Source organism: Lingula anatina, chromosome 9 (genome assembly GCF_051362555.1).
Source record: "Lingula anatina isolate TDL-2025a chromosome 9, LinAna3.0, whole genome shotgun sequence".
NCBI lineage: Eukaryota > Metazoa > Brachiopoda > Lingulata > Lingulida > Lingulidae > Lingula > Lingula anatina.
Window position 1 is genome coordinate 14,012,668 of NC_141775.1, and position 18,569 is coordinate 14,031,236.

The 18,569-nt window shown below is 33.5% G+C and overlaps 2 protein-coding genes and 1 long non-coding RNA gene across 5 annotated transcripts in view; 1 reads left to right on the plus strand and 2 right to left on the minus strand.

Moving 5' to 3' along the window:
• LOC147759952 (uncharacterized) overlaps positions 1-14,101 on the minus strand; it is a 38,511-nt gene extending 24,410 nt beyond the window's left edge. Inside the window, exon 1 of the long non-coding RNA XR_015331043.1 lies at positions 13,419-14,101. This is a non-coding gene — a long non-coding RNA (uncharacterized LOC147759952). The remainder of the gene's footprint in view (positions 1-13,418) is intronic.
• Positions 1-18,167, plus strand: part of LOC106174090 (uncharacterized) — a 27,748-nt gene extending 9,581 nt beyond the window's left edge. For 2 of the 3 annotated variants that reach the window (XM_013555482.2, XM_086995453.1), the window contains 3 exons: positions 298-466; positions 16,698-16,813; positions 16,983-18,167. In XM_013555482.2, the coding sequence (XP_013410936.2) occupies positions 298-466; positions 16,698-16,813; positions 16,983-17,101 (404 nt within the window). In that variant the 3' untranslated portion in view covers positions 17,102-18,167. Of the gene's footprint in view, positions 1-297; positions 467-3,259; positions 3,324-16,697; positions 16,814-16,982 lie in introns of those variants that run through there. The other variant, XM_086995454.1, reaches the window with a different exon arrangement.
• On the minus strand, positions 1,930-4,481 carry LOC106174093 (sulfotransferase 1A1). Its single transcript, XM_013555487.2, has 2 exons — positions 4,259-4,481; positions 1,930-3,656 (listed from the first exon to the last, which is right to left on the minus strand). The coding sequence occupies exons 1-2, from the start codon at positions 4,392-4,394 to the stop codon at positions 2,890-2,892; spliced, it is 903 nt and encodes a 300-aa protein (XP_013410941.1). The 5' UTR covers positions 4,395-4,481; the 3' UTR covers positions 1,930-2,889.
• Positions 18,168-18,569: the final 402 nt, after the last annotated feature.

Sequence of the window (18,569 nt, forward strand, 5' to 3'; positions counted from 1 at the left end):
TTTGCCAATGTCTTCAAGTTTGCAAACAATAGCATACAGTTCATAGTGTTGCCAGTCTGAGTTAGTGCTAACACTCGGCAATTTAGCCAAATGCTAAAGCTGACTTAAATTGGCTAAACAAAATAGGGTTGATTTGACTAATTTTAACTTTAATTAATTTTAACTGGTGATTTGGCTAAGCCAAAAAAAATTGCTAGCGCTACCCCAGCCAGTGTTTATGTGAGGTAAGGAGGATAGGTAGTCTACATACAAATAACTGAGAAACAGAATAATACAATTATCTTTCTGTTGTGCTAGTGAGAAGTTTACCAGAAGAGCAGTATCTGTCCACTGTGAGTAGTGCAGACACAGGCCGGATGATGTGTCTACAGTGTACACGCCTTCCTCATGGTGCAGTGAGAGTGGCCACTGGAGGAACTGAGCTGAAAATTTGGGAACAAGTAAAGACAGGAATGAAAATTTCCAGGTATTTGTTACATTGCTTTTGGTTCTGGTGCTGTAGCTGTGTAGTTAAGAATTGTTGACCATACTATGTCAGGCTCCCTCTGGTAGAATGTTCCCCATGTGTGAAAAAAAGGAACTTTTACTAAAGAAGGCAAAAAATTTTGAAAAATTATGAAAATTGAAAATTTTATTATCCTTTAGACATTATAAAATGGTTTGGCTTTCTGTTGTTGCCGTCGCCGTCACCCTCGCTGTTGCCATCTAGACTTCAGTCTGATTGGTTTATATTTCTGGAAGTTATACAGTTTTTTGTTAAATGCTAATTTTTCACAAATTGGCATTTTCAGGGAGCGACTTTGAACTTCCATGGGCTTGAAGACCTTTCCTAGTTGTTTATTAAAAATTGATGGTTATTATGCTGTTAAGCATTATGTAATATTGCATCATAATTGAAGAAAACTAGTAGAATAGTAGATCATCAAAAATTGGTGGTGATTATGCTGTAAATCATAATGTAATATTACATCAAAATTGACCAAAAAAAAAACTGCTTCGTGTACTGCCAACACAAACACTATGAAAAGAAAACTATGTTACTTATTATTTTGTAACTTATGAGAATGATTCTTAGGATTGACAAAGAGCTCAAATTGGAAAACCAGCTTCATTTTGTGAAATTTTCATTTTTCTCAATCTGGCATTATCAAAGTGTAAACTTGAATTCTCATGGGCCTGAAGCCTTATGCTAGTTACACATTTACTTACATCCATATTACCTGTTGTGCATAATTAAAATTTGGTGTTGACTTTGCAGTTAAGCATAATGTGTTATTGTATCAGAATTGACAGTAGACTATTTTGTACATCGTTATTTTCTGCTTTTTGTCTAAACATTTGACATCTGTCCTGCCCTGTTAGAAGTTCATTTTAACTAAAAGTGAATTTTTAAGCGTAAATCAAAGGACAAAATTAGGAATTACAAAAAATTATTTTGTGTGCAAATCTACATCAGATATTCTGGGTTCAAAATATTGTGGTATTTATTTTAGTTTAAAGCCCACATTTACCTTTTAAGGAACAATTTAGCACCATTAAATCCAGTTTTCTGTTATTAATCTAGATGTTTTGTAGGGCTAGTTCACCAATAATGTACAACAATTTATAGCCACAAATGAAAGAACTACTTACCTTACTAAACAACAAAATTAATGTGGAAACAACTTTTGATAATTGGACACACTTAATATCAATAGCAGTCTTTTGTAAGAAAATTTTATGTACAGACACAGTTGTGTCTCTTGTCGCCATCATCAACATCGTCACCTTTCACTTTCAGTGTTATAATGACAAGTCAAAAATTATTTGACCTTTTGTCTTAAAACTTACAGAACTGATGAATATTCATGAATTATTGGTTGACCTCTAAAATCAGCTTGATCCGACCAAATTTCCAATAGTATTCAAAAGTTTGAAAAGCATGTTGACTTCTTGTTAAAAAAGTAGATTTATTAAAGTAATTTGAAATGATATATTTGAAAGAGATAAGGTACATGGTATTGAAATATGTAAAGTGTTTGAAATATTTTATGGTTAATTGCAGTAAACCTGTCATTCTACTCTTTGTTCTGACAAGTTATTTGTTTCTCATGTATGTAAAATTAACAATACCACATTTCACGTTACTTGTACACATGCAAAGCTGGTTACTGTCTCTAATTAGGTACTGTTTTTTGTGTAATTAATGCTGCAAATGTCTCTTTGGCAAGGTTTGCTCTCTATGCTATGATTTACATAACCAGCTAAGTCAATGTTACCATGGTCCTGTTGTAAAATATTTCCTCTTAACATAGAGCATAAAAAATGTGCGACATTTTTGTCTGACAAGACTGGACTGGGCCACACCTGACAGTTGACCAACCTCAGTTGTCATGAGGCTCCATGTCTTCACCAGCAATATAGTATGCTATCATGTAAAATGTGTTCTTGTTCCTCAGATGCTACATCATGGTGGATTGATCCCCAAACCAATCATAATACACCTATCATAGTCAGTAGTTGCTTTCTTAGCTCCTGAGACAAGGTAAAAATAATAATAATAATAATAATAATAATAATAATAATAATACTTTGTTTCCCATTCAATTTGGTAAACAGAAAGCTGTGGCCGGTGTTATGGACATGTGTTCTATAACATGTTGTATTATCTTGCCTGATTTGGATATCGTAATATAAGTTAAAAACATCTTCATTCTGAACAGATGTTAATTTAACAAAATGAGACCATGCAATAATGTTGCTATATGTATACTAATGCATCTAAGTACATCTAGTGCCTCTATCAAAACAAGCTTAAAATATGTGAATTCCATGATGCAAATTTTGTTCAAAAGAGGTAGAATCTATGAGTACATTTAGTCTAATATTTAGATAATGTTCTTAATATGTTCACATTTTGCTTGTTACATTAGTTCCAAAGTCAAAGCTTAAACCACTTCCATCCATCTTTTCCCTAAATGTCTTTTCAAAGATGGTATTCTGCTGCTCTGTGAAGTAATTTCTCCAGTCCCCAACCATTCCTTTACGATAGAAAGGTGAAACGGATTCATCAATGGCATCAGTGATGGCAGATATTCTTGTAGCTGGATTTTTTTTCATACTGTCGAATGATGTATAGTTGACAATCTTTTCCATGCTGACTGAACTAAGTGTTTTCCCTAAGAATTGAGAAATTTTTACAACAGCTTCTCTTGGGTCTGTTAACATTTCTTCATATTTTAGGAATAAGACATTTGAGTTTTCTTTACATTCGTTCCAGTATTCAAGGACATAGTCAAAGTAGCTACCATAGGCAACATGGCCACTGATAAACAAGTTAAAAAACTCATCCCAAGAGCCTCTGAACTTTCCAAACAAGGCATTACTGCGATAAAAATGATAATAGGAAACAGCAACATCCTTGGGGTTTCTGAGTACATGTATCATAGGGACCCTCTTCTGTTGTGATTGCTTTGGAAGATATCTATACAACATGTGTGTCTTGAGAAGGCGAGGTGCAGAGGACGAGGCAATTTTTTTCAAGTAAGAATGACTCACTCTCCCTGCATGGCAAAAGTCTGGCCAGAAAACCCTGCTAAAGATGGGCTGTCTGGATGCCTCCTCCAAATTTTGATGGTGAAGGATGAGAGAAACCATCTCTGTTATCCATGTTTGGCCTAAAAATTGCAAAGCATAATTTTTATTGTGTTAAAATAAATTAAATATTAAAATTAACATGTTACATAAAGGTCCCATGCTCATAAAATCAAAGAAGCAAAAAAAAAAAAAAAGAAAAGGTAATAGTAATTAATAATGTAAAATGTATTCAAATAAATGTTGGCAATACTAATAAACTATCAAGCGCTTCACTTAAACTGAAATATAGTGGATTTATTAAATATATCATACTGGCAGAATTTTTACAACACTTCTATAAGAAAATCATATAGTCTGTGGACTCATGACAGCCTGAAGACTATCTGAACTGTTAACATTACGTCTGGAGGACTTTCCTTGTGTCACCACTCATGGCGTTAATGATTGATGTGTGTTAATGATTTTTAATTATCATGTAAATCTGCTATTTGTCATATGTTTAGAATATTTACGAGTTGCTTCTAATAATACCCAAAATTTCTATGACAATCACCGTAGGAAATGTTTAGTATAGAAATTCTACAGAATCTATGATGGTGATGAAGAGATTCACTTACAAGTTGAGGGGGTCACTTTGATTGAGAAGAGTGTAGTATTACGTCTATATTCTACATGTACCAACCTGATTTGGGATATGCCGTTACTAAACAGTCACTTTGATGCATTTGGAAATTTTTGAAAATCTCTATTATTTCAGGGGGATGATAGCCAGGCATCAGAATTCCCTCATAAATATGCTCTCCTGGTATTTTATGCATTTTCTCTATATATCACGAAGCCCTGTTACCGCTTCTTAAAATACACTGCCTTTCATTACATAAGATATGGGTCAGAGTCCAAGACAAGCTAAGTGAACACCACTACCACAATATGGCTGTGTTTTGTTGTCGTAGACTGCTAGAGACTAAGGCTGCATTCACATGGAAAATCTATTTTCTAAAAATCTAAAAATCTATTTGCGGCATCTTGTGATCACGGTCTGTGCCCTGAATACCCCACGGCGTAATTATGGGCAGTGCGAGCCAGTTACTTCCAAAGCTGTAATTAATTCTTGGCGCTGCCAGTAATTACGCCGCGGGGTATTCAGGGCACAGACCGTGATCACAAGATACCGCAAATAGATTTTTAGATTTTTAGAAAATAGATTTTTCATGTGAACACAGCCTCATAGTCAGAGCAGTCTCAACCAAGCTCAATCAGTCGATCAGTGAAGCAGGTTTAATTGTATTATACTGCATATTTGATTTTGTTTAAATATTATATTGGCAGTAAAAAGGAAAGCAGTTTTCTGATATTTTTATTTGGCTCAGGAAAGAAAACAGGTGAAAATGCCAGATATTAGCGTATTCAAATATGTTATATATATATATTTATTTACTGTTAAATGTGTAGAAATTTTTGCTATAACCTGAATTATCATACATATAAGCCGGCCAGAGGCTAAAAATATATTTAAAAATGTGAGTTCACAAGTGTTGTTAGATTATATGGATTAGTTTTTAGCACTGATTTTCCATGTACTTGCCATAGCCCACCTGTAGATTCTGTTATGGACTTTTGTGAGGGTCCCACTGGGTATTTTCTTTTCCTGTGAAAGTATTTTTATTTCCCAGGATGCATGAAACTTCTATTTTATTCAACGTCATCTGTGAAACACCCCATTCCTGTGACTCGTGAATGTGACTATTTATTCTTTGTCATTTGTGAAACGTAATTATATTATGTGATTCGTGACTTTTGACTCACGCTCATTGCATTTTTAATAACAAATGAATAAATGTTTCCCCTTCGATAGAGGTCAGGTTAATTCCCGTGATTTGTTAATTGATGACTTTATTTCTAGTGAATTGTGACCACTACCCCCCCAATGGGACCCTCTTTTATGTATCAGGTACTTACATATAATTTCCTCTGTCCCACCTGTACTTTGCATCCTAACAATAGTTCATACTGGTGCACTTTCTGTCACCCAGTTATGAGCGCCCGAAGTAAACTATTGATAGTGGAGGTGAATTTCAGACAGACTATAAAACCAGAGTGGCGTGGCTGATGAGGGCACTATGGGGTCATCTGTATTAATGAGGTCATCTGAGTTCATACTGGGCCGCTATCAGAGCAGTCTGATCATTGGACCCCACTGGATACACACTTAATGATGGTAGTGAATGTTTTGTTGGCACTTGAGGTCACACTACCTGACAATGAGCTAAAAATAAGGGAGTATCCCTGACGCAGGCTAAATACATAATACTGACACTGAGCTACTGTATATAACACTGACACTGAGCTAAAAGGGAGTATCACTAACAGGTTATATATATATATATATATGACACTGGCATGTGTATTGCAATCAAGCAGTCGGAACAGTTTATGTGCTCCTCTTGCTGTCTTCTACATGTCACTGCCCTCCTTTACTGAGATATTAGTTTCAGCTTTGCTTTTTGCTGTATTCTAATAACATCATGAGTTGACTCATTGAACTGCTGTTGTTAGTCTTTGTGAGTTCCCTTCATGGTCAAACTCATTCATTTATGAAAGATATAACAGAAATCTGATATAAAGATAGCAATTTAAGTTCAGTGTGAATTAAAGTGTTTTGTTTTTAATATAACACTACAGTGTGAAGTGTAGCTGCATGTTTTATGATATTGTATTCAGCAGATGGTGTACTTAACCTGACACATGGCACACAGGGATACAGGGTCACCTCAGGACACACTGTGGTTTTTCTCTTAGTTAATGTCATGATGACCTGGCTAAGAGTATAAAATCTCTCCCTTTAGGGGAGTGTTGAACAATGATTGTCATTATAGTGGCACTGTTTTTCCTCCTTATATATCGTATATATATCAACTGTACAAGTTCCTACAGTATTTATAAGATATATATATATATTGAACAAATGACAAACATCCAAATCTTAACTGATGTCTTAGATCAATAGCTAGACTTTTGGTATAGTTTTTTTTTAATGTAATGTTTGACCTTTTTGTTAAATCACCATTCATATTTTTTTGTTTTCTGTCACAAAATTGGAATATTACCTAATTTGCACTGAAGAATTTTATTAGCCAAATCAAGAATCAGTTTAATAGTGCCTTCATTTTTTTTTTTTTTTTTTGTCAAGCACATCTTTAATGTAAGAATTGACTGTTTAGTATTCGTGATTTGCGTGTGACAATAAATGGTTGCAATTAATGACCTCACGATGAGCAAGAATCTTAAAAAACAGTCCAGCAACGGCTATTGACAGGCTTGAAAAAATAATTGTTATAGTTAGATTTACAAAGAAGTGATTCCATGTTTCATTTGGTGTACTATATTTTAATATTAATTGGATTCTTTTATGGTATTGAACTATTTTAAAGAAGCAGTTTAGATTTAATAGGTTTAATCAGCGAATTCTTCCTTTATGTTTAAATGTCATAACATATTCAAGTTGCTTTTATCACTCCTTTTAACTTACATATAAAACCCAACTTTTAGTTACAAGAATAAACACTATTATTATAAAAAATATATATATGACTGTACATTAAAATATTGGGATTGAATCTGTTAATGATGATGATGGCAGGGTATTTTTCTAACAATGTGACAGGTATTTGTCCTAAACACAGAGTTTGGTAGCTTACTTAAGACACTTTTTATTGAAGTATTCACATTTTGCACTTAACAGGCATAGTCATTGCACTTAATAGGTTGCCTTCTTTTAATACAGCAAACATGAAGTTCATTCAGGCCATCATGGAGAAAATTCTAATGAAGGCATTTTTTCAAACAAAAAGTTAAAATATTTGGGAGCACTTTTCTTCTTTAACTTCTAAACAATGGCAGATATTTTTTAACAAACATTAAATATTAATATTTTAATCATTTTTTGTCAAAATTTCTGTTATTTTTTATGTTATTATTAAGGTTTCAGAATTTTTGCTTTTATCAATTATATATCATGGACATATTTGGTAATTCTTGCTCCTTTTAATTAACATAATTAGCATACAGAATGGAAGAGAAGAAAGACTGACATTGTCAGGGGCGGATCCAGAGATATTTTCTGACAGTCTTCCACATTATCTTTGTTGATCCATCCTCCATTTTTTGACCGTCTTCCGACAGAAAAAATTAGGTACTCATCAATGTAAACCCAGAAGACAGCCTCAATCCGCCCCTGATTGTGACATTGATTTTAACATTACCTATTACTTATTGGCATCACTTTAAAATCAGGGGGAAAATATTAGCAGCATGATAAGTTAACACAATAAATGATTCACTTTTCATTTTCTCAAATAGTGCATGAGGCTGTCTTTCAGACAAAATGGGAGTGCTTTTAGTTTATGCCAGGTCCTCAACTCACGTCTCCCCTGCTGTCAGAGCCTGTACCTGTCAGGGTCTTAGCTATCTTTATTTTCCTTTCAATGCCATCTCACCATTGCGTGCACTGTCCCATTCCTATTAGGAAGACATATGGAGGCACGAAAGTGGCAAAAGGAAACACGAGTGAAGAACACAGGGTCTCACTGTCTCCGTCACTTTCACTTATGATGCAGTGTAACTTATGATGCAGTGGTAACGTGGCCTTGACATATGGTAATATAAACAACAACCAACATTTCTGTGCAAAAAAACAAAGTAGAATGCCTTGAACACTTGAAAAGTGAGGAGAGTAATGGACAAGATGTGTTGTTGGGAACATAATAGTCATAACCCTGCATATGAATGATAGAAGATATAATTGTACTTGAAATAACATCAACAGCCTATACAGCAAGCAGGGCAGGTGCTATAGACACCACTGGAGTTGACCATTTACAGTACCAGTAGTGCCCTCAAGTTCCCAATTGGGAACATTCCAAATGAACCTTTTCATAGGTGTGTTTTTTGTATGGATAGGCCACTGAAATACATTTGTGTAAAAGGGTATGATCTGCTTTTAGTATACTCTGCTAATTAAAAAAAATTAAAGCTATAGAAAAAGTTCTCTATTGGATATTAAATTATGTAGCCTTAATCAAGTACTGGTAAGAACATAAAATGTCCCTTTAACAGTGTGTAAACTTGACCAGAGTGATTTCCTTGTCCACTGGGCTTCTGATCCAAAGCTGACTGTCTCATGATAACCCTTCTTAAAACTTATTTGACAGATAATTTGACATAGTGGTTTGCATATACAGATTAAAGGTACATACGAACCGAGCATCAGTGGAGCATGGATTCCCAGTAACACATGTAAACCATTTCTACTATTTTCTTATACGAATCAAATAAATTTGGCATGCCAAGGGATAAACTGAATAGATCACTCTATCAGCCATAAAAGAGCTTTAGACTGCTCCTTTCTTAAAATTTTTGGTTGGAAATTTAACCTACTTTCGTGACCTACTTTTCTGCCCCATTGACATACAGCATAGAATGCTAGCAGAAAAATCTGTTCAAACACCATTTTTGGGTAAAGTTAAACAATGCCTTTTGGTAATTCTCTTAGTTATACTACTTGAAACTATATGCTGGCATTTGGTCGGTTTTTGTGGCAAAAAATTGACTTTGTATGCATCTTTAAAAGAAGAGACATTGAATTCATAAACAACACATTAAATACAGCAGGTTGTGAAAATGAAGCTCTTTTGTAAATGATTAGTACAAATTAGTAGGTTTCTCAGGGAGAACATACAGTCATTTGTACCTGTTCCTCCTGCATGAATAAAAGCAATGAAAATAATCATATTGTTGGGCGAAAAAAATCTTTTTTGGATTGCTCTTGTTTGTCCTTTACAAATTCATGTTAAAAATTTTTTTTTTTCAATAGTTTCTTAAACTGCATCGTGACATCATTATCTTTATTGCGATTGCGATATTTTATCGAATCATTTTACTCAAGAATATGTCTTAGATTGGTTCTTTCTTTTGTTTGAATATTTAACAAACCCTGATGTACATCTTTAATGTTCAGATTTTATATATTAACCTTTTAACATGGAGAGCATATGGTGTCAGTGTCTTTTCAATTTAAATGTAACACACAAAACCAATCAAAGCAGAAAAGACAGAATGCAATTGAAATAACTAAGTTACTATAAAATATACAAAATAACTATAAAAAATTTGTGTAATGTTTCTTTGAATATCTCTTGTCTCTTTTGGTCATATCAGTTTCTATTATACATGGTATAGCCTTTAATTATTGTAGTTATCTAAAGTATGTCCACTCATTTCAAATCAAATATAAATTTATTAATATGATACATTATTGTCCTTTGTGGCCAATAATTGCTGTCACAGGTATTGTGGTAGACAATTAGGATACTGTTAACCTTTGCCCCAAACTCCTTATTAATACATTCTTTTGGATAGCAGATAAATCTTCCGTGTTCAGTGTCTTAATTAATTAACATTTATACACGTCATCCTACAGGTGATATTCACAATTTAACAGCTTTGGGATAGTGACATTCATCTATTATATAGATAATATTATATAGATAAAAGATATTTCAGTTCAGAAATGCCCACATGCGTGACTGCATACAATGTCAAACTGGTTTAAGTGAGTGAACAGGGTTGTACAATATTGCTACTGTATCTGGAACGGAGTCAAAAAGTTGGTTGAGGAGTTTTGGTTTGTAATCAGTCCAGGATAATTCTATATTTAGTCCATAAAAGTAACAAGTACAAGTGTATCTAGGTCTAAATCGTTGGTTGTTATGTCCTTCTAATTAATTGGGGCAGTATTTCAGCAGAGTGGTGCAGGTGCCACTGATCGGTGTGGTCATAATACCAGTAGCTTTACACTTAAGATCTAGCAGTGAAGACCAGTATTGGGTCTTCAGTTGTTCTGTGAATATGCCCCTGCTCTAAAACAAATTGGTATGGGGCTCTAAACAAAACACGCAAAAGGTCCATTTTCCCCTTGAAGATATGAATCCCTCATCTCCAGCTTCTGTTATTTTGCTTTTAACATACTTGAATATTGTTTCACATGCAAGGTAACTATTCCACAAAGAATAAGTGCATGTGTGTTGTGAAATATGCTTATAAAGTTAAAGGGATAATAACTCTTTGTATGAGATCTGTATTTCACAATAAAAACATTCTGAACAACTCATAGAAATATAATATACATGTATTCTGTTGTACCACAAAAATGGCAGTTAAAGCTATTATTATCATATCTGAGCTTGTCTTTAGACCACTTGACCTCCATTGATGGCTATACTCTGTTATAATATCCTAAGAGATTATAACAAAAAAACAAACATTTTAGAAAAAAAAAACAGGGACTAACTTTGAATGTAAAAATGGATTCATTAACCATTGGTAAGTATGGTAAAATTGTTGTTTACTCCAGGAAAATTAATTTTTTGGCCAAAAAGAAGAGTTATTATCCCTTTAATGCTTGGCTTAGTTGTAGGATGAGCATTAGCATGCTCACATAAAATGGCAAGTAATTTAACTAAGTATTTTTGACCGGTGATTCAGTCAGTCATATGTGAAATGCAGGGTCAGGTTGAAAATAGGCCCAATTGGATAGTTCATGTTGTCAAATAGTTATAACTGCAATATTTGTGAAATTGTTTTTGCTGAAATAAGCCATGATGGTGTCTATTGAGGTGTTATTCTACAACTGTGTGGGTATTGGGCTGTCACATTTTCTGAATCTCAACAATTATGATCATAAGCTATTGATTTAAAGTTGAGGGTGATTAAATAGTGAATTATTATGAAGTGAAGCCTTCCAAAAGTGAAGTCTTTGTGGCTTTTGGGAGATGAGATAACTTAAATGATCTCTAATGTATCAGTCTGCATGCTTGCCAGCTTTGATGTCTAGTTGGACTTTTATTTATTTATCTATCAACTTAATTGTTTGTTTATTTAAACAAAGATTCCAAAATATTGACAAATGTATTCATCTGTTTTTTCTTTCTTTTTTATTATATGATAAAAAATTATGAAAACTGCACTACACATAGTCTAGGTCTCAGTGCTTACTAATGTTACTATGCATGTATAAAATCTAGAACTGAAATACAAAGATTAATTTAAAACTGATAACAAGGCAGCAAAGCTGTCAAATGTACAGACAAAAAGCAGAAAATAACAATGCACAAAATAGGCTACTGTCAATTCTGATGCAAAAGTACATTATGCTTAACTGCAAATTCAACATCAAATTTTAATTATGCTCAACAGGTAATATCGATGTAAGTAAAATGTGTAACAAGCATAAGGCTTCAGGCGCATGGGAGTTCAAGTTCCCACTTTGAAAATGCCAGAATGAGAAAAATGAAAAATTCACACAAAATTGCATAAATTCAATAATAAATGATAACCCAATTGAGCTGGCTTTCTGATTTGAACTGCATGCCAATCCTAAAAATCAAACTTGTAAGTTTAAAATGATAATAAGTAACAGTTTTCTTTTCATAATGTTTGTAGTAGCAGAGCAAAAAGATTTTTTGTCAATTTTGATGTAACATTACATAATAAATTACAGAATAATTATCACCAATTTTTGATTATTGACTATAAATAGCATAGACATGGAGAAAATTTGATTACCATTTGGCTTCATGTCCATGGGAGCTCCGAGTCCCGAAATGAATATGCCAAAACGATAATAATGAATATTTCACTAAAATGTATAACTTCCAGAAAAAGAAGCCAATTAGTCTGCTTTTCCAACTCAGGCTGCATTTTAGTCCTGTGTTTCTTTTTTGATAGTTTGAATAAGTAACATGGTTTTCCCATAATGGTCAACATGGCAGCAGCACCAAAATTGTGTTTTCTTCTATTTTGATGCAACATAACATAATGCTTAATAGCATAATGACCGTCAATATTTAATAATAAAATAAACGTATCATGCATTTTCAGAAAATGTGACCAGCATGGGTCTTCAAGCCCGTGGAGGTTCAAAGTCACACCTTGAAAATGCCAATATATGAACAAGGCAGCAAAGCTGTCAAATGTACAGACAAAAAACAGGAAATAACTATGCACAAAATAGGCTACTGTCAATTCTGATGCAAAAGTACATTATGTTAAACTGCAAATTCAACATCAAATTTTAATTATGCTCAACAGGTAATACCAATGTAAGTAAAATGTGTAACAAGTTCACACTTTGAAAATGTATAACTTCCAGAAAAAGAAGCCAATTAGACTGCTTTTCCAACTCAGGCTGCATTTTAGTCCTGTATTTCTTTTTTGAAAGTTTGGCAATCATAAGTAACATGGTTTTCCCATAATGGTCATCATGGCAGCAGCACCCAAAATTGTGTTTTCTTCTATTCTGATGCCATATTACATAATGGTTAACAGCATAATGACCGTCAATTTTTAATAATAAAATATATGTATCATGGATTTTCAGAAAATGTGACTAGCATGGGTCTTCAAGCCCGTGGAACTTCAAAGTCACACCTTGAAAATGCCAATATGTGAAAAATTAAATTTTCACAAAAAAAAAAAAAAAAAAAAAAAAACGTTTAACTGGCAGTAAGAATTACCAAACAGACTGCATTGCCTACTGAAGCTGTATTTTAGTCCCATGTTACTTTCCTGTAAGTTTGAGAACAGTAAGTGACATGGTTTTCCTTAAATGGTCATCATGGGAGCAGTGCCCAAAATAGGGGTTTTCTTCAAATTTTGATGCAACATTACATAATGTTTAGCAACATAATGACCATCAATTTTTAATAATAAAATATTAGTAACATGGACATTCAGAAAATGTGACTAGCAAAGGTCTTCAGGCCCACAGAACTTCAAAGTCACACCTTGGAAATGCCAAAATGTAAACAAGACAGCACTGTTCTGAAATGGGTTTATTTCCATTTTTAACACTTTTTTAACATAAAACAAAATAAACAGCTTACTGCTATTTTTTATGATCAACTAAGAAAGTTGATGAGATGGGAAAAATATCAACAGAACAGTGTTAAATATCCAATTTCCTCCATTCTGAGATTCTGAACATAGTGGATGATTGAATCTGACAAACTGCAATGATATGAGTTTATTTCCATTTTTGAAACTTTATTACACAATACACGATAACAAGTTTACCATCATTTTTACACAATCAACTAACAATGTTGTAAAGATGCAGGAAATGTCAAACAAACACTTTTACGTATCTTATTAGTTCAATAATGAGACTGTTAACATGCCTAAGAATTGAATCTGAGAAAATGTGAAAAAACAGCATAACTTCTAAAATAATGGCCCGATTAAGCTGATTTTCGAACAGTAGTCGGAACTCAACCTGCGTTTTAGTAAGATTGACCACTCCTGTGTGTACAATGACAATTGGCCCATCTGTTTTTCTTATATTGTGTTATCAGTGTTGCATATATGCTGAAAAAAGTGAAAAAACAGCATAACTTCCATAAAAGTGGCCCAATCAAGCTTATTTTCGAACTTGATCTGCGTTTTATGAATATTCATCAGTTCTGTAAGTTTCAAGCCAAAAAATAAAGCGGTTTTTCACTTATCGTGTTATCGGTGCTGCATATATGCTGAAAAAGTGAAAAAACAGCATAACTTCCCTAAAAGTGACCTGATCATACTGATTTTCGAACTTGACCTGCGTATTATGAATATTCATCAATTCTGTAAGTTTCAAGCTGAAAGAAAAAACGGTTTTCCACTTATCGTGTTATCGGTAAAAGTGCACGACGACGACAGACGCAGGTGATGGCTATATGTACAGACACATCTGTGTCTGTACATAAAAAGGAAATAAAAGCTGAAAGGAACATAAATTTACCATAAAATTCTTTTAATTAAATTGTTTTTTCCAATTTCTCTTAAAACTATCAAAAATATCACTAATAGAAACCAAATATTAAGAAATAAACTAAAAGCTGCCATAGACTAAAAACTGAAATAGAAATATACCATATTATTCTTTTAATGGAATTGTTGTTTTTTTTTCAATTTCTCTCAAAACTATCAAGAGTGTCACTTATAGAAACATTTGTCCTGTTGATTGATCAGACCATAAAATTGATGCTGCAATCTCAAAATTTCTATGATTTGATAGTCTTTTTGTTTGTTTGTTTGTTTGTTTCTTTTCGCCATCAGCATTTGCCCACCTGGTCTTAGTGTTCAGATGGGACTTGCTACATCTTTGATAAAAGGACAATCACCCTTTAAGATCTTAAAGGGCATGAATAGCATTTTACAAACTATCAGTTGATATGTTAGAAACCAAGGTAAATCACACACACAAAAATTATTGAAAAAGTAAAAAAAAAAAAAATTGTATAAAAAATAATAAAGGTTGCACAGGATTACTGCATAGATTTATGTAGTCGCAGTGCATCGCAGTTTTGAGATGCAAAAGTATGAGCACCTGTAGGAATTACATGGAGTTACAGTTATTCTGGGCTTTTCGGAAAAATTATCTTGATAAAAGCACCTTGGATATCAGATTCTGTCAAGACTGTAGTGTCCATGTCAGGGCCTATGGTGATACGATAGAGGGATCACTGGTTTGACTCAGAACCTTGGGGTGACTCTAATTGAGATTGTTTTGTACCTTCACATGTTGACAAATGATAACAATGATGTTGCATGTACACCTGTACAAGTAAGAATGATGTGGAGTTAACAGCTAGATTGCATGTTTACATGGCATCATGCGAATTGGAGGCTGTCATGGAATGCTCTTCCCATGATATTCACACATGACTAAATGACTTTTCACGCATGACCTAACAGGAGACTTTCTTAGTAATTAATGGAACTTTGACTTTCTGAACAGGACCTTAACTACACTGACGACGTCACTGACCTTGCTTGTGTTCACCAGTATGCAATGGAGTGTGCATGTGTGCAAATTTTGGAAATTTTTGAATTGATCCTTCCTCCATGTCTCTGTCACTAAAGTTTAAATAGGATTATTGGAGAAAATAATGGGATAGCCAGGACAGCCCTTATGTCTTAACACAAACCACAAATGGGTCTCTTACAGGTGTTCATGAAAGTTTTACCTTGACCTGCATACTAGGGTCACTGAATTCCTCTTTATAAAAGTGATGGCACAGGCACTACCTTGACATAATGATCTATGACTCTTTCTAATATGAGCTATTGGTTTCAGATATTATTTGAAAAGTAATTATATCTATGAGATGATCAAAAATAGTCATTGCATGTCAAAAAAAATCTCATAGAGGCTGCCATCTTTTCATACTGATGGATTAAATATAATATCATAATGAATAGTTTTTTTTCAAAAAAAAAAGAAAAAGACAAAAAAAATTCTCAAGTGACCAACTTGAGCGTCACCTACTATTTATCTACTTACCAAGCCACATCTATGCCACAGTCCAGTTATGTGACTATGGGCTGAGTGCTGTATATAGCAAACCACAGAGTAAAATTAACTTGATTTAAAATTTAATTTCATTTGAAAATCAGACATTAGTCTGGTTTATGGCACATTTTCTGATTAAAGTAATATATGTTGTTAAAGGGGACATAGTTGGCTTTTTAACAGAGTCCTTACATTGTGAAATGAACTGTGCACTCACTATATGTTCCCTATTAGTTTTTGTACTAAGGTCATCCTCACCAAAAATTTATTATTTTACACCCTGAAGTGCTACAGTGTTTAATCTTTTATGTTGATTTTCAGCCTCATCCTGATAACTATTTTAACATGATATGAGGCCTGTGAAACTAACTGCTTACATATAGCCTCCTTTTTTTTTTTTTTAGATACAAGCAATTTCTTTAATTGACATATTTTGTTTTGATAACTCTGAAAATAACAACAAGCTGACCTTCAGATGACATATGCTTTTAAATTCACCACTTGGAACTTTGCTTCAGGACCTGTACTTTTTCTGATTATTATTATTATTATTATTATTATTAGTAGTAGTAGTAGTAGTAGTAGTAGTAGTAGTAGAAGTAGTAGTAGTAGAAGTGGTAGTTTGATTTTATTAATAACTTAAATTTATTTAAAAAGACTTATGTTTTTTATTTGGCTTATGAATAATTAAAAAATTATCTACCACTACTGTGTTTTTCATTTGTATTTTCAGTCCCCTTCCTGTGAATGGCGCCATAGTCACCAGCCATTATAACCCTAAGTACACCTCTTCCCCACAGAATTCCGATATCGACTCTGACACCGAGACAGATGATGAGGGATCAACAGGTCTTTGATTTTGGTCCATCACATTTTATAATATTAATGCTAATATTAGCTTCTTGCCCGTTAATATTGTGCACTCAATTTTGTCTGCCGTAATTTTTCTCACTGTTTTCAGTATTGACACCTAGTAGAATGTCCTAGCTGTAACTAGGTTTACAATTTATCTTGTCAGGTCTCTGGGCACGCTTCACAGGCAGCAGTGGAAGGGCAGGAACCAGAGGCCAGCCTCACAGAGAGTCTGATACAGAGGAGGACCTGGACCAGCCTAGACGGTGGTGTCGTCTGCTATGATTGGCCATTTTGGAAAGCATTTATCATGACTAGACATCCTTAATATTTAGAATTTTTGCATTTTTATTTTTATGCCATTTGTTTTTTTGACCACCACATTTAATAATTGTTCAGTGAAAGAATAAGGTACCTTTATGGACAGAATTTTGAGTATACTTATTATCAAAGTATAAAAGATAACAGGATTTTCCCTTATTATTTAACTGTTGGTGTATATACAGTAGATCAACAGGACAGTGGAATTTGATTTTTTTTTCTTTTGATACAATTTTTTTCAAAAACAAAATGAAACAAAAGAAAACAAAAACAGGCAGATCAGGTTGAGGAACAATTATTGTTTATGTCATATATTATTATGCATTAGTTACTATATTAGATCTTGCATACCGACATGCCAACCAAAAACAACCCTAGAAACCCTGGCAAACAAAATAAATGTAACAGCTTCTGTGAAACATGGCACAAATGTGGCCAAGGTTTTATGATGGCAGTATTCCAATCAACTTCCTTTGAAAAGTTAAGTAATAAGTTAATAATGTTACAGTCTCTTATGCTGAACTTAGTAAATGGAAGGTGCATCTTCATCAAGTGAAAATGTAACTTTAAGATCCAAGAATTATGTCTAACTTGGAACTAGGGCTTAATATAAAGAATGTGTAATTGTCTATTTCAGGCTGCATGAAATTAGTAGGAAAAGGTCATTAGTATCACCATTTTATATTAAACACTGATCATAGACAAAAGCCTGTAACCATATAAAGGGCTTCTGTCTATGACTATTGATCAAATAAAGAAGGATAAAGTATTTATGATCTTCTTTGACAATACTATATAAATATATATAGTTATGAAAAACAAGGTGGCACAAAAGTTTGCAATTAATTAGGGATAAGAAATGCATGTAATGAGGCAAAGCATCACTCAAACAATAGATATAAAAATGCATTGCATTAATGAAATGAGTGATGACAATGTAACAGTGTATTTTCACTGAATGTGACATACTGGGGAGGATTTTTTTGGTTGTAAGAAAAGCAAGAAAATGCAAATAAAATGGTAACCTACAGCTGGATTGCTCAAATCACTTTATTCAGGTCAGTTACATCACTTGTTTTCAGAAGTTGCACATAACAGACATGATGTAATACCTGCAATATTGCCCACGAGAAAAGATAACACCTCTTATAAATATCATTTGAATCTCACCAAGATGAAAATTTCAACACAATTTCATAACCTTTTGAAGTTTCGTGCAATCTTTTGTTTTCCAAGTAGAGAGGAAACCACAGCTCAGTGTTGCGGTATCAAAATAACCTTATTACCTGGTCTTATTTCTGGAAATACTAGTGTGTTTATGTAAGGAAAATAACCGACACTTGCTCAGATTACACGTGTTTGGCCTTGGGAATGCTTTATAGCATCGATTTCAAAGATCAAGGGCTCTGTATTTTCCAAGATTGCTTTCAAG

Coding starts and splice junctions, on each gene's coding strand:
- LOC106174093 (XM_013555487.2), bottom strand. CDS start 4,394: ATGCATAAAATACCAGGAGAGCATATTTATGAGGGAATTCTGATGCCT. Junction 3,657..4,258: donor AACGGCATATCCCAAATCAG/GTTGGTACATGT, acceptor TGCAATTTTTAG/GCCAAACATGGATAACAGAG.